The 16977-nt window shown below is 46.7% G+C and overlaps 1 protein-coding gene across 1 annotated transcript in view; it reads right to left on the minus strand.

Annotated features, from left to right (window-relative positions):
- RNFT2 (ring finger protein, transmembrane 2) overlaps positions 1 to 16977 on the minus strand; it is a 94029-nt gene that overhangs the window by 60552 nt on the left and 16500 nt on the right. Inside the window, exons 4-5 of the mRNA XM_040345973.1 lie at positions 8109 to 8185; positions 3094 to 3194 (exon numbers count right to left, since the gene is read on the minus strand). Coding sequence (XP_040201907.1) covers positions 3094 to 3194; positions 8109 to 8185 — 178 coding nt within the window. The remainder of the gene's footprint in view (positions 1 to 3093; positions 3195 to 8108; positions 8186 to 16977) is intronic.

The following is a 16977-nucleotide window of genomic DNA, read 5'->3' on the forward strand; positions in this document are numbered from 1 at the left end:
TTAGAGCTTTGAAGATGGGTCGAGGCTGGGTCTTCCAACATGACAATGACCCGAAGCACACAGCCAGGATAACCAAGGAGTGGCTCTGTAAGAAGCATATCAAGGTTCTGGCATGGCCTAGCCAGTCTCCAGACCTAAACCCAATAGAGAATCTTTGGAGGGAGCTCAAACTCCGTGTTTCTCAGCGACAGCCCAGAAACCTGACTGATCTAGAGAAGATCTGTGTGGAGGAGTGGGCCAAAATCCCTCCTCCAGTGTTTGCAAACCTGGTGAAAAACTACAAGAAACGTTTGACCTCTGTAATTGCAAACAAAGGCTACTGTACCAAATATTAACATTGATTTTCTCAGGTGTTCAAATACTTATTTGCAGCTGTATCATACAAATAAATAGTTAAAAAAATCATACATTGTGATTTCTGTTTTTTTTTTTTTTTGATTAAGTCTCTCACAGTGGACATCACAGTGGCACCTACGATAACAATTTCAGACCCCTCCATGATTTCCAAGTGGGAGAACTTGCAAAATAGCAGGGTGTTCAAATACTTATTTTCATCACTGTATATGCACTGATAAGCACTCTATTTGCCAAGTTGATTACCAATCATGTTAAATATCTTATAAATCACTATTATTTGTGTTTATGATTTACACAAGATTATCGACATTCCTCATTGGACAAAACGCGTAGGGTGGAGCCTGAGATCTGGTTTCACGATGCTACACGTGCAGACCACGGCCATCTTGTGGGTTGGAAACATCTAATTGATCATACCATGTGACACACTCATTTTAATTGTTTTAAATGCGAGTATTCTGAAATTCTTTTGGAATAAAACGTTACACTGGCTTAATATGCTACACCATGAGGAGTTGTATTCTCTTATTTTAATGCACGATACCTGTGGACCTTCCATGAGGGTTATACAAGATCAAGCTTCATGTTGCCTTAGTGAAGAAATTACCAGTTTGTCGATAAACATTATGCCTGTTTGACCACCTAAAACCTAGCGGTCCATACTTTGGGGTAAGAGGCCCGGTGTGTTGATGTTATTTGGAGGATATCATTATTCACTTCAGTCTGTCTGACTATAAACCTCAGGTGATTTCAATAAGAAATATGGACTTTTGTGCCAGTGTTTACGGACACATTTGAACTTTTTAGATTTATTTATAGCGCTGCATTTACCTTTTCTTTTATGTTTTTATCGTCACCAACAATTTCATGCTAGCTGCTCCCTAGAACCCAAGTGCAGTGAATATTCTCCATCTCTACAAGATTAACATTATTTAGCGCAGATGTTTTATTTTATTTATATATGTTTTTTTCAACATTTATATTGTGTGTGTGTGTTACCAGTTTCCTAATTGGTTCTTTAATCTTAGCTGCTCGCAAGATTTTATTTAATATTCCTTTATTATAAGCAGTTCTATATCAAATAAACTAAAGCAGCCAATAGATTGTGCAATTTTATTTCCTTCCACCTTGGGTGGAAAAAAAGAAAATTGCATGTTTCCCCCTGCGCTATTGTATTCTGCTGGTGGTAAGCCTTCCCTGCCGGCAGAACACGGTGATATACCACAATGATAATGACAGAACACAATGATATAACCACCCACAGTGGTAACATGAAAAAAAACAGACAGGCTGGTTGTACTGAAGTCAACTGATGAATCAACTTCAGTAAAACTAGCCTACCCATGGATTGAATCTTGGCCGGTGCAGCAGGCATCAACTGAGATTTGAACCATCTATGACTGGCTTTAGTTTTTTTGCATTAATCTTTATAGTCAGAGAGGATTGTTTTCCTGAAATTACCTTCACACTACACATTAACACGAGCAACAAGATGGATTAGGCTAAATACAGTGACAAACATATTCAGTAGTACAATGTGCATTAGAAATCCATACTGACCAATCAGATTTTGGTTCACTGAAATGAGATCAGTGAAAGATGATTTCTGGTGCATTAACAGGTACAGTAGTTGCACATTGCCCTACTGAATAAGCTAGTATATGTTTGTCCCAGGTAAGTTTTGAGGAAAAGCCAAAACATGATGGGATAGAGAATCATCCACAAGTTTAGGAATTTACCTTATAGGCCCCCTATGGCATCATCAGATGACTCAAACTTTGGTTGATTCCTGCTGAGTTGGTCATACAAGCACCACAACTGAACCAGGTGGAGAATTATTGGCTAAATAAAATCTGCATTCCATCAGAAGCAGCCACTATTCAGCAGCTGCGGATATCTGAATGCAATGGATATTCCTCCTTCCACGCTTTTCCTCCATCTCTCATAGTCTGAATGGCAAAAATTCGAGCAGCTTATGTCAAGCTACAAACAAGGAATCTACATTATTGATTGAAGTATAGTACACAGTCCATGTACTTCCCCTGCACCCCTGAACCTTTCTTTGTAGTTTAAAGATGGGATGCTTATGCGTTTCAAATTAAATAGACAGTCAGCCCCGGAGCTCAATAGACAGTAACTCATTTACAGGCCAAAGAGCAGGCTGGACGCCCAAAATGTGACATACTGTAGGAAGCTACAATGCTGAACCAGGAAATAAGTGCCGGTTTACGCAAGAATCTGCATTCCTGTGCGATTCAGTGCAATGCGTTTTTCAGCCCATTCATTGAATTGACTAAAATTGTACTGGGTCGCACCAAAAAGTAGTGCATGCACTACTTTTAAAAACTCAATATAACTGGATTGCAGTGTGGGCCGTAGTGTGTCACCTACTTTGCTGTGGATCATGGCAAAGGTGTGTTAACCACAACAGTGGCTGACCATACAAATATTTTAACATGCAAAACAGTAAATATATACATATTTCAAATGTAGCCATTTTCCCGGTTTCCTTTCCAGCATATTATGTATGCTATGTGATGTCATTTTTTGCAGCAGATTTCCAAATTGTTTATAGAAAAATAAATATAAAAATGTGTGATTGATAGATATACACACACACACACACACACACACACACACACACACACACACACACACACACACACAGTATATCCTATTGCAACACTGCAATTCATTTGGGAATGCTACAAGTGATGGGATAAGGGGATTATTCACCTGAAATACAGTTGTTGGGAGCGAAAGCTATATAGAAGGTAAAATGTGTTCCCCATCAAGAATACAATAATCCAAAACACTGTGACAACAGAGCGCTTCTCCTGAAGAGATAAAAAAAACATAACTAGTGAAATGACTGATTAATGGCTCAATGGCTACAGATATTTATTAAAGTGTATAACTGGCCAAAATACAAAAATATAAATCAGTACATCTCTACAATACAGGCACATCTCCAGGGCAGTCTTATCAAGCGGGCACCCCTGGGCACTGCCCAGGGACCCCAAACGCAATTGGGGCCCCATCATTTTCAGGTTCATCGCTCCAATTTTCTAGGATAGTCCTGGGCACCTTCATTCCGGGACACTACATTGTCCCGGAATGAAACTGACAGAGCAAACCCCGGCATAGCGCTGGCTCTGCGTCCATCCTTAGTGGCCACTGGTCGCTACAGCCGCCTAGCGTCTAGCAACGAGTGACATCACGGCCACGAATCCTGCACACCATTCAAAGCGGAGGAGGACAGCCCCTTGCCTAGTGCTTCCACCTCTCCATCCCACAATCAGCCAGTCTGCTTTTTCAGAGCTCCCCAGCCTGCCTGCATTATGCTGCCCTAGCAGCGGCAGTGAGAAGAAGAGGGGAGAGAGCCGAAACATGGCCAGAAGTGCTGCATGATACATGGAAGCAGCCCAGGGCAGAGGAGATGGAAGCCCTGCATGTTAGGTCCGGGCTTGCCGCAATTTCCCCTCCCTCTTTCTGAACTCTCAGGGATCTGTGGTGGGAGGACAGGCAGCAGCGCCGCTCTCCTCGAGGTGAGGTCACCACCTCCATTGAATTTTATTGTATACAGAGGGAAACAGGTGTGCGGGGGGAGGTACAGAGGGGAACAGATTTGGGGGGGTGCAGACGAGAACTAATATGTGTGTGGGGGAGGGGGTACAGAGGGGGGTACAGAAGAGAACAGATTGGGGGGGGGGGGGGGATTTGAGGTGTGGAGGTTCAAATTCAGCTGTGTAAAAAAAAAAAAAAAAAAATGCAGATATTTTTGCAGTTAAAAAAAAAAGTGCATTTATTACCCTAGCCTGTCTGTATGGTACCCTAGCCTGTCCGTATGGTACCCTAGCCTGTCCGTATGGTACCCTAGCCTGTCCGTATGGTACCCTAGCCTGTCCGTATGGTACCCTAGCCTGTCCGTATGGTATGGTACCCTAGCCTGTCCGTATCGTATGGTACCCTAGCCTGTCCGTATCGTATGGTACCCTAGCCTGTCCGTATAGTACCCTAGCCCAGGGCTCGACAATATCCAGGCGCCCGGTCGCAATTGCGACAATAAATTGTGACCTGGCGCCCGCCGGTAATTGAGGCCGCGGCTTTGCTCCGCTGCGATCGCACGGCGGGGGAGGTGGGGGCGCACGGAGGCACAGGATCCTGTGTCTCCGTGCGCGATCGCGGCGGGCCCACGATGGCCGCGGCTTTGCAGCCTTGTGAAGGCCCAAGCTTACTTCTGTGACCTGGCGCCATCTGGTGGTGGCCGTTGGCATTACAAGTAAAACAGCAGTTCTTAAAGTGTTTTTTCACTGTTTTCACTGCCATCTCCTTCCCTCTAATTAGAACCCCCAAACATTATATATATTTTTTTATCCTAACACCCTAGAGAATAAAACTGCAATCGTTGCAATACTTTCTGTCACAACGTATTTGCGCAGCGGTCTTACAAGCTCACTTTTTTGGGGAAAAAAAATGTAATTAAAAAATAAGACAACAGTAAAGTTAGCCCAATTTTTTTTTTATATTGTGAAAGATAATGTTACGCTGAGTAAATTCATACCCAACATGTCACGATTCAAAAATGCGTCCGCTCGTGGAATACCGTCAAACTTTTACCCTTTAAAATCTCCATAGGCGACGTTTAAAAAATTATACAGGTTGCATGTTTTGAGTTACAGAGGAAGTCTAGAGCTAGAATTATTGCTCTCGCTCTAACGATCGCGGCGATACCTCACATGTGTGGTTTGAATACCATTTACATATACGGGCGCTACTCAGGTATGTGTTCGCTTCTGCGCACGAGCTTGGCGGGACGGGGCGCATTTCTGGCTCCTAACTTTTTTAGCTGGCTCCTAGATTCCAAGCAAATTTGTCAACCCCTGCCCTAGCCTGTCCGTATGGTAACCTAGCCTGTCTGTATGGTACCCTAGCCTGTCCGTATTGTATGGTACCCTAGCCTGTCCGTATCGTATGGTACCCTAGCCTGTCCGTATCGTATGGTACCCTAGCCTGTCCGTATCGTATGGTACCCTAGCCTATCCGTATCGTATGGTACCCTAGCCTGTCCGTATCGTATGGTACCCTAGCCCACCGTACACATAGACAGGGATAAGGGGTGGAGCCAATGGGGTGGCAAAATGAGTGTGTGCAAAAATTGGGACAGGCTTGTAGGGGCCCCAGAGCATTACTATGCCCAGGGGCCCATGATACTGTAAAATGGCCCTGCACATCTCCCCATGTATTTTTAACTTTTAGGGCTTGTTCTCATATGTGCCAGGCCACATTGGGTTGTGAGCCCCAAAAGGAAATTTAGGCGCACAGTGGATTTCTGGCAGGATCAAGGAGTATTTTTTTGTATTTGTAGCCTTTTTAAAGAAATAAAACCTAGGGGAATGTGCAAATATTGCAGAAATGTACTGATTTTTCTTGGCCAGGCATGTACCTTAAATCAAAAAGAATTTTAAAAGAATTAAAATTAATTCATACAATTTGTCAACAACATAAACAGAGATAATGCATCATTTAAAGCAGTTACTGACTGACTTTTTTGGAGAGATTTTCAAATCCTTTGGTCAGTTTTTTCTGTTTGTGTTCCAATGGGGCAATTGTCCATCTATTTTTGTCCAGGAAACACCAGAGGAAGTGAGTGGAAATCTCCCCAAAGTGAGAGGAAATCATCTTTCAGTCAGTTGTCATAGAAACTGGGAAGATTTACTGTTCTGGTGACATCTGTAAAAGCCGATTCACACAGCAGCACGACTTTGGGGGCGACTCTGCAAGGCGATCTCAAGACGACTTGAGAGGCAAAATTACTTCTGTATTGAAGTCAATGCAAGTTGCCCCCAAAGTCAAACAAGAACCTTTTTCTAAGTCGGAGCAACTTGCGTTGTTCCTATTAGAACCGTTCCATTGAATATAGCGGACCGCGACTTGTCAGGCGGCTGAGTCGCCTGATAGGTCGCCCCTGTGTGAACCGGCTCTAACACTTTTAATTTGACATCGCTTTCATGGTGACAACAGACACCAGGATATATACAGTACAGAGAATAGATTTCCTTAGTGTGGACACAAAACACTAAAAAAAACTAACACAGGCTTCAGAAATTAAAGTGGTTCTAAAGGCAGAACGTTTTGTTTACCTTAAAGTGGTTCTAAAGCCTACATATTTTTTACCTTAATGCGTTCCATGCAATACGGTATAAAATGTTTAGGTATCAGCATCCCCCCCCCCACCCTTTTCCAATAGTTACCTGAGCCCTCACTCAGAATTGTGCACTTCTGCAACTCTTCTCTCCCCTCACTTCTGGGTCTTGCTAGCTTTGCTGGGTCACCGGGAGCCCTTGGCTCCCAGTGCTGTCAATCAAAGCCAGTATGGAGGGAATGGGGCCAAGTCCTGCTATTTGTGGGAGCGAGCCTGCACGAGCCCCCCCATCGGAAGTGGCTTCCCATGGGGGGCTCTGGACAGAGAGGAGGGGACAGGAGTGCCAGCAGGGGACCCAAGAAGAGAAGGTTTTCCGTCGCTCTGTGCAATTCCATTTCACAGAGCAGGCAAGTATAGACATGTTTGGTATTTAAAAACAAAACATTTACCTTTACAATCACTTTAATGCATGTGTCAAACACAAGTCCTGCGGACTAAATCTGGCCTTCCAGGCCATTTCATGTAGCCCTCACACCTTTCCCGCAGCTGTCGTACCCCCCTTATCTCTTCCCCCACCTTGTCTGAGCAGTCGGCCGCAGAGAGGGGGGCAGAACTCCTTCTACATATGCTGTGCCTCTCTGTGCAGTCGCAGCAAACCCCCATCTTTGCCTCCTTTGGTCATAGCATTCAGCAGACTCCAGCAGTTGACTCTAGCCCTCCAGGTATTCCTCCAGACCATGCACTTTATGCTCCCCAGCTCCTCCCCCCAACTTCTTTTAGGCAGCAGCACAAGGTAAGGGGGTGCACTGTGATGTAGGGGAGGGTGGGGGGCTCTTGGCATCAAATGTTAAAGGGTTGTGTGCTCTGGATTTCTAGTCTTAGATACAACTGGCCATTTGAAGACAACCATAATGCTGATGTGGTCCTGGAGTTTTTACCCTTCCCCCTCCCCACAGTTTTAAAACCGCCCCGCTTGCAGCGCTTTAGCTCTAATGCTCAGTGCTTTACATTGTGAAAGTAGCCTTAGTTGGGCTGCTGCACACAGAAGGATTTTTATTTTAATGCATGAACATAAAAAACATTCTACCTTTAGAACTACTTTAAATTTATCCTGCACATATGCCTACTGTAAAGTAAATAAAAAAGTACTGCCGGTTATTGGAAATAGGGTGGCCACACAAAGAAGCACCTATCCCTGAGAACTACAGATGGTGACAGATCTGCTGTGCTCATTCTGACCATTGTACTACTGTTTATTTACTTCCCGACTTGGCCTATACAGTTCTGATACTTACAAATGCCAGTTACCACCCAGTAACGAAACCTAAACGATTTGATCACTGCAGGCAATGATTAAATCAATTACATCACTTGCAAATAACAGGCTGTATGTGGCCACTCCGAATCTATGCTGTACTAGAAATTCTCCATATAAACAGAATTGTGCTTAATTATATTTACTCCTGTATTTAAATAGGTTATCATATATGTAAATAGGAACCATATCAAAAAAGATCTCAGTACAAGATTTCCAGGGGCTCAAGCATTCAAAGTTAAGGTACAATATTCCCTTTATTAGACCGTGTTGGTTAGATGATTTCCTTACCTTTAGGGACACCTGGTGTTTGACAGAAGAATTAGCATAGGCAAAAGTACTGGCCATTCCGATGCAAACAGCTATGCCTGGAGGGTTACATTATTACAGAAGTTAGTTAGGTAAAATATCAATAGATTTTAATTTAGAGTTGGGCATATCTTTAGCCAAGCAGTCAATGTGCCAAAACGCTGCTACTTTTCTGTGGCATTGTAGCCATCACTAATGCTTTTAAGTGTGTCCTGCTTTCTGTATATGACCTAGTGGCTTTAACTAAAAAAAATAAAAAAATAAAATATATACTGGTAGATATAAAGTGCCACCTATATGCTCGACTGCCACACCAGCTCCTACACTTTCTGGGGGGTGCCCACATTCTCCTTACCCTCCCCCATATATTCCTACTGACCCACCATTATGATGGACGGTCTTAATGGCTCTGAGAAATGTTTGGGAGGCAGGAGACAGGCAAGCTTTGACCTTCCCAGGGGGTTTTGAAGCTTTTCCTGATCAGAACAGCCCGGCATATGGGCATTGCAGAGCCACCAAAACCTTCTGCAGTACTTTACTTGTCAGCAGCTTTTTTTTATTTTTTTTGTTCACAGTTCATGTGACAAGAGAGTCACTTTGCATGTATTTGCAAATGTGTGCAAACAAAGCCCCCTGTTTTTAATGCAAACTGTTAGGCAGGGCAGTTTTGGTTGTTTTGCAGACTGGCTGGTAAGTGTACCGGGAAATCTTTTGCTTGTTTGTGATGCGCATTTCCTTTCCATGTGCACCTTTCTGCAAAGACTAGTTATAGGTAAGGGTGGTTGCTATTTTGTTTTGTTCACTTTAAAGAGTGGATACTGGTTCCTAAAACCTAGATTCAATTGCCCATGTTAGCTAATTATTAAGTAGGAAGATGGCTGACCAGTAACACACTATTTACTATGGAAAATTTTACAGGGCCTCAGATGTCTGACAGAACTCTCTGCGTTGCCTATAGCAAGCAAAAAAATAATGTACAAAGTACTGGACATGGGCAACATAAACAGTTACTCTTACAGACTTTATTGAAAAAATAACATATACAGTAGGGAAAATACTTACGGTATTTGATCCCCTGCAGATTTTGTAAATTTGCCCAAAGAAATGAAGGGTCTATCATTTTTTTATCATAGGCGTATTTTAACCACTTAAGCCCCAGACCATTATGCAGCTTAAAGACCAGGCCACGTTTTGCAATTCGGCACTACTTCGCTTTAACTGACAATTGCGCGGTCGTGCGATGTGGCTCCCAAACAAAACTGGCGTCCTTTTTTCCCACAAATAGAGCTTTCTTTTTGTGGTATTTGAGCACCTCTGCGTTTTTTATTTTTTGCTCTATAAACAAAAATACATTTTTGCTATAATAAATATCCCCAAAAATATATAAAAACATGTTTTTCCCTCAGTTTAGGCCGATATGTATTCTTCTACATATTTTTGGTAAAAAAAAAAAAAAAAAAAAAATTTGGTTTTGATTGGTTTTTATAGCGTATACCAAATAGGGGATAGTTTTATTGCATTTTTTTAATAATTTTTGTTTTCTAGTAATGGCGGCGATCAGCGATTTTTATCGTGACTGTGACATTATGGCGGACACATCAGACACTTTTGACACTATTTTGGGACCATTGTCATTTTTACAGCGAACAGTGCTATAAAAATGCACTGTTACTGTAAAAATGACACTGGCAGTGAAGAGGTTAAGCAGGAGGGGGCGCTGTAGGGGTTAAGTGTGCCCTAATATAACAGGGAACAGACGATCAGTGACAGGCTCACTAGGAAGCACGGGGAGAGGTTTGTTTACATCTACCTCTCCCCGTTCTTCCTCTTTGTGACCCGATCGCGGGACACCAGCGGCGATTGGGTCTGCTGTTCCCGCGGGGACGATCACGGAGAAGAGGACCGGGTCGCGATCTCACGACCCATGGATGGGATCTTAAAGGGGACGTGTACGCCCTTGTGCCCAGCCGTGCCATTTTATCGACGTATATCGTCGTGCGGCGGTCCCCAAGAGGTTAAATGACGACACAGAATATCAACCAAAAATCCAGAAAAACACATGATGTTATAAATTGAGTTGCAGTTTAGTGAGTAAAATAAGTATTTGATCCTCTACTCACCAACAATAATTCTGTCTCCCACAGACTGGCTACAGTATGTGCTCATGTGGTACACAGACTAGTCCTCTCAATTTAAGAAGGTGATCCGAATGAAAAATTGTATATAAGACACCAATCCACAGAATTTCTTTCTTCCATTCAAACTAACCATCAGGGGCAAAACCAAAGAGCGACTGTCAAAGGACATCAGGGACAAGATTGTAGACCTGCACAAGGCTGCAATGGGCTACAAGACCATCAGCAAGAAGCTTGGAGAGAAGGAGACAACTGTTGGAGCCAAACCTTGCAAATGGATAAAATACAAAATACCCATCACTCCCACTTGGTCTGGAGCACAATGCAAAAGTTCACTTCATGGGGTAAAGATGATCATGAGAAAAGTGAGGGATCATCTCAGAACTACAAAGGGGCAGCCTGTGAATAATTTCAAGGCAGTTGGGACCACAGTCACCAAACAAACCATTGGTAACACAATACGCCATCATGGATTGAAATCGTGCAGCGCACGCAAGGTCCCCCTCTTTAAAAAGGCACATCTACAGGCCCATCTAAAGTTTGCCAATGAACATCTAAACGATTCAGAGAAGGATGGGGAGAAAGTGCTGTGATCAGATGAGACCAAAATTGAGCTCTTTGGCATTAACGCAACTCGACATTGTGACGGTATCGGTATGATATCCCCGTCAACGTTCCCTTCTTCCCATAACGAAAATCACCCCAATATTCCACGAGGAGGGATATCCCTGGAATCGCCCAGAAAGCCACACATGAGACAAGCTTACTGCTTGAACAACACAGACTTTAATGTTATAACACACAGCTTATATGTCATTTCCAAAACTGTTACAATGACAAATCTCCGCCCCCCTCACACTGGGGCTTCCATACAGATGAGTAGGTAGACACGACGGGGCCGATGCTGAAACACATTTTCTTTAGACAATGACATCAATGACGCTGAGCACTAGCTGTACTGAATACATCAACCAGACCGCTCGACCCCGCATATAGAGAGATAATTACCACAATGAAGCAATCAGAATAATTAACACAAGCCACTTAAACCCAGCTCTCCTTCACACAACACAATAGATCAATTAACCTTTAGAAATAGTGAGGGGACATTAGCACATCAATAACCTGGCTAGCAGGGAGCAGTAAACTGAGACATAGGCAAATGTATCACAGACATGTTTGGAGGAAGACAAATGCTGACTACGACCCTCAAGAACACCATCCCTACAGTGAAACACAGAGGTGGAAACATGATGCCTTGGGGCTGTTTCTCTGCTAAAGGTACAGGCCGACTGTGCTGCTCTGAGGGGCCAATGGATGGGATCCATGTATTGTAAAATCTTTGACGAGAACCTTCTTCCTTCAGCCAGAACACTGAAAATGGGTCGTTGATGACAATGACCCAAAAAATACCAAGGCAACAAAGGAGCGGCTCAAGAAGAAGCACATTCAAGTCATGGAGTGGCCAACCAGTCCCCAGACCTTAATCCTATAGAAAATTTATGGAGGGAGCAGAAACTTCGAGTTGCTGTCATGGTCTTACCTCTTGCTGGCTTCTTTCATCTGACATGTGCTGGCGGCCATATTGGTTTCTGGGCTTCTTATAACTTACCACACCCTGCGGCTCCTCCTTCCCACTGGGAGGAGCTGGATGCCTTGCATATATATAGGAGGTATGTTGCTTCATTTCCCTGCTTGGTCCTCTTGTATTCACATGCTCCTGAGATTGTGCTGCTGCTTTTGGTTACCGACCCAGCTTCCACGGACTATCCTTCTGGCTCCCGATCCCTGCCTTCGTTCAGACTACCCTTCTGGCTCCTGATCCCTGGCTTCGTTCGGACTATCCTTCTGGCTCCTGATCCCTGGTTCCGGTGGAAGACTCTGCACTGTTTGATCATCCGTTTGGACTTTTACCTTGCTGTTTGGTTTTCAATAAAGCCTTCCTATTTCATTTATCTGTTGTTGTACGTCTGATTCATGCTTCCGTGACATTAGGACCAAGCCATGAATTCTGACGGTACAGGGCCACCTTCGCTACCCATGCTGGTTGCCAGATTGGATCAGCAGGATCACCTGCTGGGTCAGTTCGCTCAGGCGTTGCAAACCCTGCATGCACGCACGGCTCATCTCGCTCCCATTGCCGATAGGCCGGTTGTCGCTCCTGGGTCCGCTCCTACTGCCGCTCCGGTTGTTGCGCCAGAGTCTACCCCGACACCTGTTGTTGCGCCTGCGGTGTTTCAGGGTATGACTGGTTCTGCCCCCCTTCCGCAGCGCTTCGGGGGAGAGCCAACTCAGTGCCGAGGTTTCCTCAACCAAGTGGGCATTTATTTCGAGTTGCTGCCACATGCCTTTCCCACTGAGAGATCAAAGGTGGGCTTCTTGATCTCGCTGCTCTCGGACAAGGCCTTGGCCTGGGCAAGCCCCTTATGGGAGAACAACAATCCGGTGGTTGCCGAGTTTTCCGGTTTTGTTGCTTCTCTTCGGAAGGTGTTCGATGTACCGGCTCGCTCTGCCTCTGCTGCAAAGCTCCTTATGTCCGCCAGACAGGGTTCACGATCGGTAGCCGAATACGCCATTGAGTTTCGTGCCCTGGCAGCAGAGGTGGGCTGGAATAATGAGGCTCTGGTCGCTGCCTTCTTCCATGGTCTCTCGGATGCCTTGAAGGATGAGGTTGCGGCTAAGGACCTACCAGTGGAGCTTGAGGCTCTTATTTCTTTCCTGATATTGATTGACACCAGACTCAGGGAGAGACCTTCCTTTAAGGAGAGTCTGCGGAGGCCTGCGGAGGCCTCCTAACAGATTGGCGCCTACGTTTGCTGTCCCACCCGTGCCTCCCTCTCCTCCCACGCCTCCTGGGGTTGACTTGTCTGGGGGTGAACCCATGCAGCTGGGGTTTGCTCGCCTGTCCGAGGGGGAGAGGGCACTCCGGAGACGCGAGGGCCGATGCATGTTTCCCCGCTGGTTCTCGAGGCGATAGACGGCAGACCCCTCCAGTCGTCGCACGTGACTCATGAGACCCTTCCGGTGGGGATAGCCATTGGGGCCGTTCACAGGGAGTCGGCCTGCCTTCAGGTCATTTTGTCTCCACACTACTCGGTGATCTTGGGGTACCCCTGGCTCCAGAAGCATAATCTGACTTTCGATTGGAGATCGGCCGAGATCCTCTCGTGGTCACCACAGTGTGGGGCTAGTTGCATCCATGGGCCTGTCAAGTTGTTGTGTACCTCCTTGGACTCTGTGTTGCCTCCTGAATACGAGGGGTACCGGGATGTATTCGATAAGGTGTGCGCTGTTGCCCTGCCTCCGCACCGCCCATACGATTGTGCCATAGATTTACAACCTGGTGCCGTTCCTCCTCGTGGCAGGGTCTATCCACTGTCGGTTGCGGAGAATGAGGCCATGGAGGAGTATGTGAAGGAGGCGCTTTCCCGTGGGCACATTCGCAAATCCTCGTCCCCGGCAGGGGCTGGATTTTTCTTTGTAAAAAAGAAGGGCGGAGAGTTGAGGCCTTGCATCGACTATAGGGGCATTAATCGCATCACGATCAAGAACGCATACCCAATACCGTTGATTTCCGAGTTGTTTGATCGCCTGAAAGGGGCCACAGTCTTTACCAAACTCGATCTGAGGGCGGCATATAACCTTGTAAGGATCAAGGCTGGTGACGAGTGGAAGACCGCGTTCAACACCAGGACTGGTCATTATGAATCCCTGGTTATGCCTTTTGGGTTGTGCAATGCGCCCGCAGTCTTTCAGGAATTCATCAACGATGTTTTCTGTGACCTGTTGCAGCAGTGTGTGGTGGTCTATTTGGATGACATCTTGGTATATTCTGGATCCATGGAGGCCCACATTCTGGATGTCAAGCGAGTGTTGCAACGGTTACGAGAGAACAAGCTTTTCGGTAAGCTTGAGAAATGCGAATTTCACCGGTCCCAGGTAACCTTCTTAGGTTACATCATTTCCGCGGAGGGGTTCTCTATGGACCCTGAGAAGGTTTCGGCAGTCTTAAAGTGGCCCCAGCCCAGTGGTCTTCGTTCCCTGCAGCGCTTTTTGGGCTTCGCCAATTATTATCGGAAGTTCATCAGGGACTTCTCCATGCTGGCCAAACCTCTCACGGATCTGACCAGGAAGGGCAATAATTCCCAGGTCTGGCCGGCCGAGGCCATCCGGGCTTTTGAGGCTCTAAAATCTGCCTTTGTGTCGGCTCCAATACTGTCTCATCCCAACCCTGGGTTGCCCTTTGTTCTCGAGGTGGATGCGTCTGAGACGGGAGTAGGCGCCCTTCTGTCTCAGCGTCGGACAGCAGAAGGTCCTCTGCTTCCCTGTGGGTTTTACTCCCGGAAACTGTCTCCCGCGGAGTGCAACTACCAGATTGGTGACAGAGAGTTGTTGGCCATCGTGCAGGCTCTCAAAGAGTGGAGGCACTTGCTCGAGGGTTCGCTGGTTCCGGTTCTCATCCTAACGGACCACAAGAATCTGACTTACCTTTCTGAGGCCAAGAGATTGACACCCCGTCAGGCCAGATGGGCTCTGTTCCTGTCACGTTTTAATTATGTGGTCTCCTATCTACCTGGTTCCAAGAACGTCAGGGCGGATGCCTTATCACGTCAATACTCCGAGCTGTCCAGGGAGGAATCGAGACCGACTTCGGTCATACCTCCTAATCAGATCCTGGCCGCCATTCGCACCAGCCTGACCTCTCCCCTTGGAGAGCAGATTTTGGCGGCCCAATCTGGTGCTCCCTCTGGGAGGCCCGACGGCAGATGTTTCGTGCCTGAGGAGTTGCGCACTCGGTTGTTGCGTACCTACCATAACTCCAAGACCGCGGGGCATCCTGGTAAGAATCAGCTGTCCTGGGCTGTTTCACGTTTGTTCTGGTGGCCTTCTCTACGTGCTGACATTGCCGCATATGTAGCAGCATGCTCTGTTTGTGCCCAGAGTAAGTCCCCTCGGCACCTTCCGTTGGGTCTCCTACATCGCATTGCCACTGGGGATCGCCCATGGTCACACCTCGGGATGGACTTCATTGTGGACCTTCCTGCATCCCGAGGCCATACGGTCATCCTCATGATTGTGGATCGGTTTTCCAAAATGTGCCACTGTGTTCCTCTCAAGAAATTACCCTCTGCACAAGAGTTGGCCACGGTTTTCGCCAGGGAGGTCTTCCGGTTGCACGGTTTGCCCAAGGTGATAGTGTCAGATCGGGGAAGTCAGTTTGTGTCCAGGTTCTGGCGCGCCTTTTGTTCCCAGTTGGGGATTCTGCTCTCCTTCTCCTCGGCCTACCACCCTCAGTCCAATGGGGCCGCAGAACGGTCCAATCAGGCCCTGGAGCAATTTCTTCGTTGCTATGTCTCCGATCATCAAGACAATTGGGTTGACCTTTTGCCATGGGCTGAGTTTGCCAGGAACACGGCGGTTAACTCTTCCTCTGGGACGTCTCCCTTCATGGCCAATTATGGGTTCCAACCTGCCGTGTTACCGGAATCATTCTCTCCCCAAGATATTCCGGCTGTGGAGGATCACCTTTCCGCTCTACGTGCTTCTTGGGTACAGATCCAGAGGTCCCTTGAGGTCTCTGCGCAGCGCCAGAAACTCCAGGCTGATCGCAGACGGGCGCCTGCTCCTTCCTACCAGGTCGGAGACAGTGTATGGTTGTCCACTCGCAACCTCAACCTTCGAGTGCCCACTCCTAAACTGGCTCCTCGCTTTGTTGGTCCCTTCCGAGTGCTTCGCAGGGTGAACCCGGTTGCCTATGCCCTTGCGCTCCCACCTGGCATGCGGGTCTCCAATGTGTTTCACGTTTCCCTGTTGAAACCACTGGTGTGCAATCGCTTCACCTCCTCGGTTCCTCGGCCTCGTCTGGTCCAGGTGGGCGATCATGAGGAGTATGAGGTGAGCAATATCCTGGACTCACGCTTGGTCTGTGGTCGGGTGCAGTTTTTGGTCCACTGGCGTGGTTATGGTCCAGAGGAGCGTTCCTGGGTTCCCTCCGCAGATGTCCATGCTCCTGCCTTGCTCCGAGCCTTCCACGCGCGCTTCCCTCAGAAACCGTTTTTGCGCCGCGGAGGAGGGGCCCTTGAGGGGGAAGTACTGTCATGGTCTTACCTCTTGCTGGCTTCTTTCATCTGACATGTGCTGGCGGCCATATTGGTTTCTGGGCTTCTTATAACTTACCACACCCTGCGGCTCCTCCTTCCCACTGGGAGGAGCTGGATGCCTTGCATATATATAGGAGGTATGTTGCTTCATTTCCCTGCTTGGTCCTCTTGTATTCACATGCTCCTGAGATTGTGCTGCTGCTTTTGGTTACCGACCCAGCTTCCACGGACTATCCTTCTGGCTCCCGATCCCTGCCTTCGTTCAGACTACCCTTCTGGCTCCTGATCCCTGGCTTCGTTCGGACTATCCTTCTGGCTCCTGATCCCTGGTTCCGGTGGAAGACTCTGCACTGTTTGATCATCCGTTTGGACTTTTACCTTGCTGTTTGGTTTTCAATAAAGCCTTCCTATTTCATTTATCTGTTGTACGTCTGATTCATGCTTCCGTGACAGTTGCCAAGCGACAGCCAAGAAACCTTAAGGATTTATAGAAGATCTGTAAAGAAGAGTGGACAAAAATCCCTCCTGAGATGTGTGCAAACCTGGTAACCAACTACAAGAAACGTCTTACCTCTGTGCTTGCCAACAAGGGTTTCTCCACCAAGTAAAAAGTCA

Source organism: Rana temporaria, chromosome 1 (assembly GCF_905171775.1).
Source record: "Rana temporaria chromosome 1, aRanTem1.1, whole genome shotgun sequence".
NCBI lineage: Eukaryota > Metazoa > Chordata > Amphibia > Anura > Ranidae > Rana > Rana temporaria.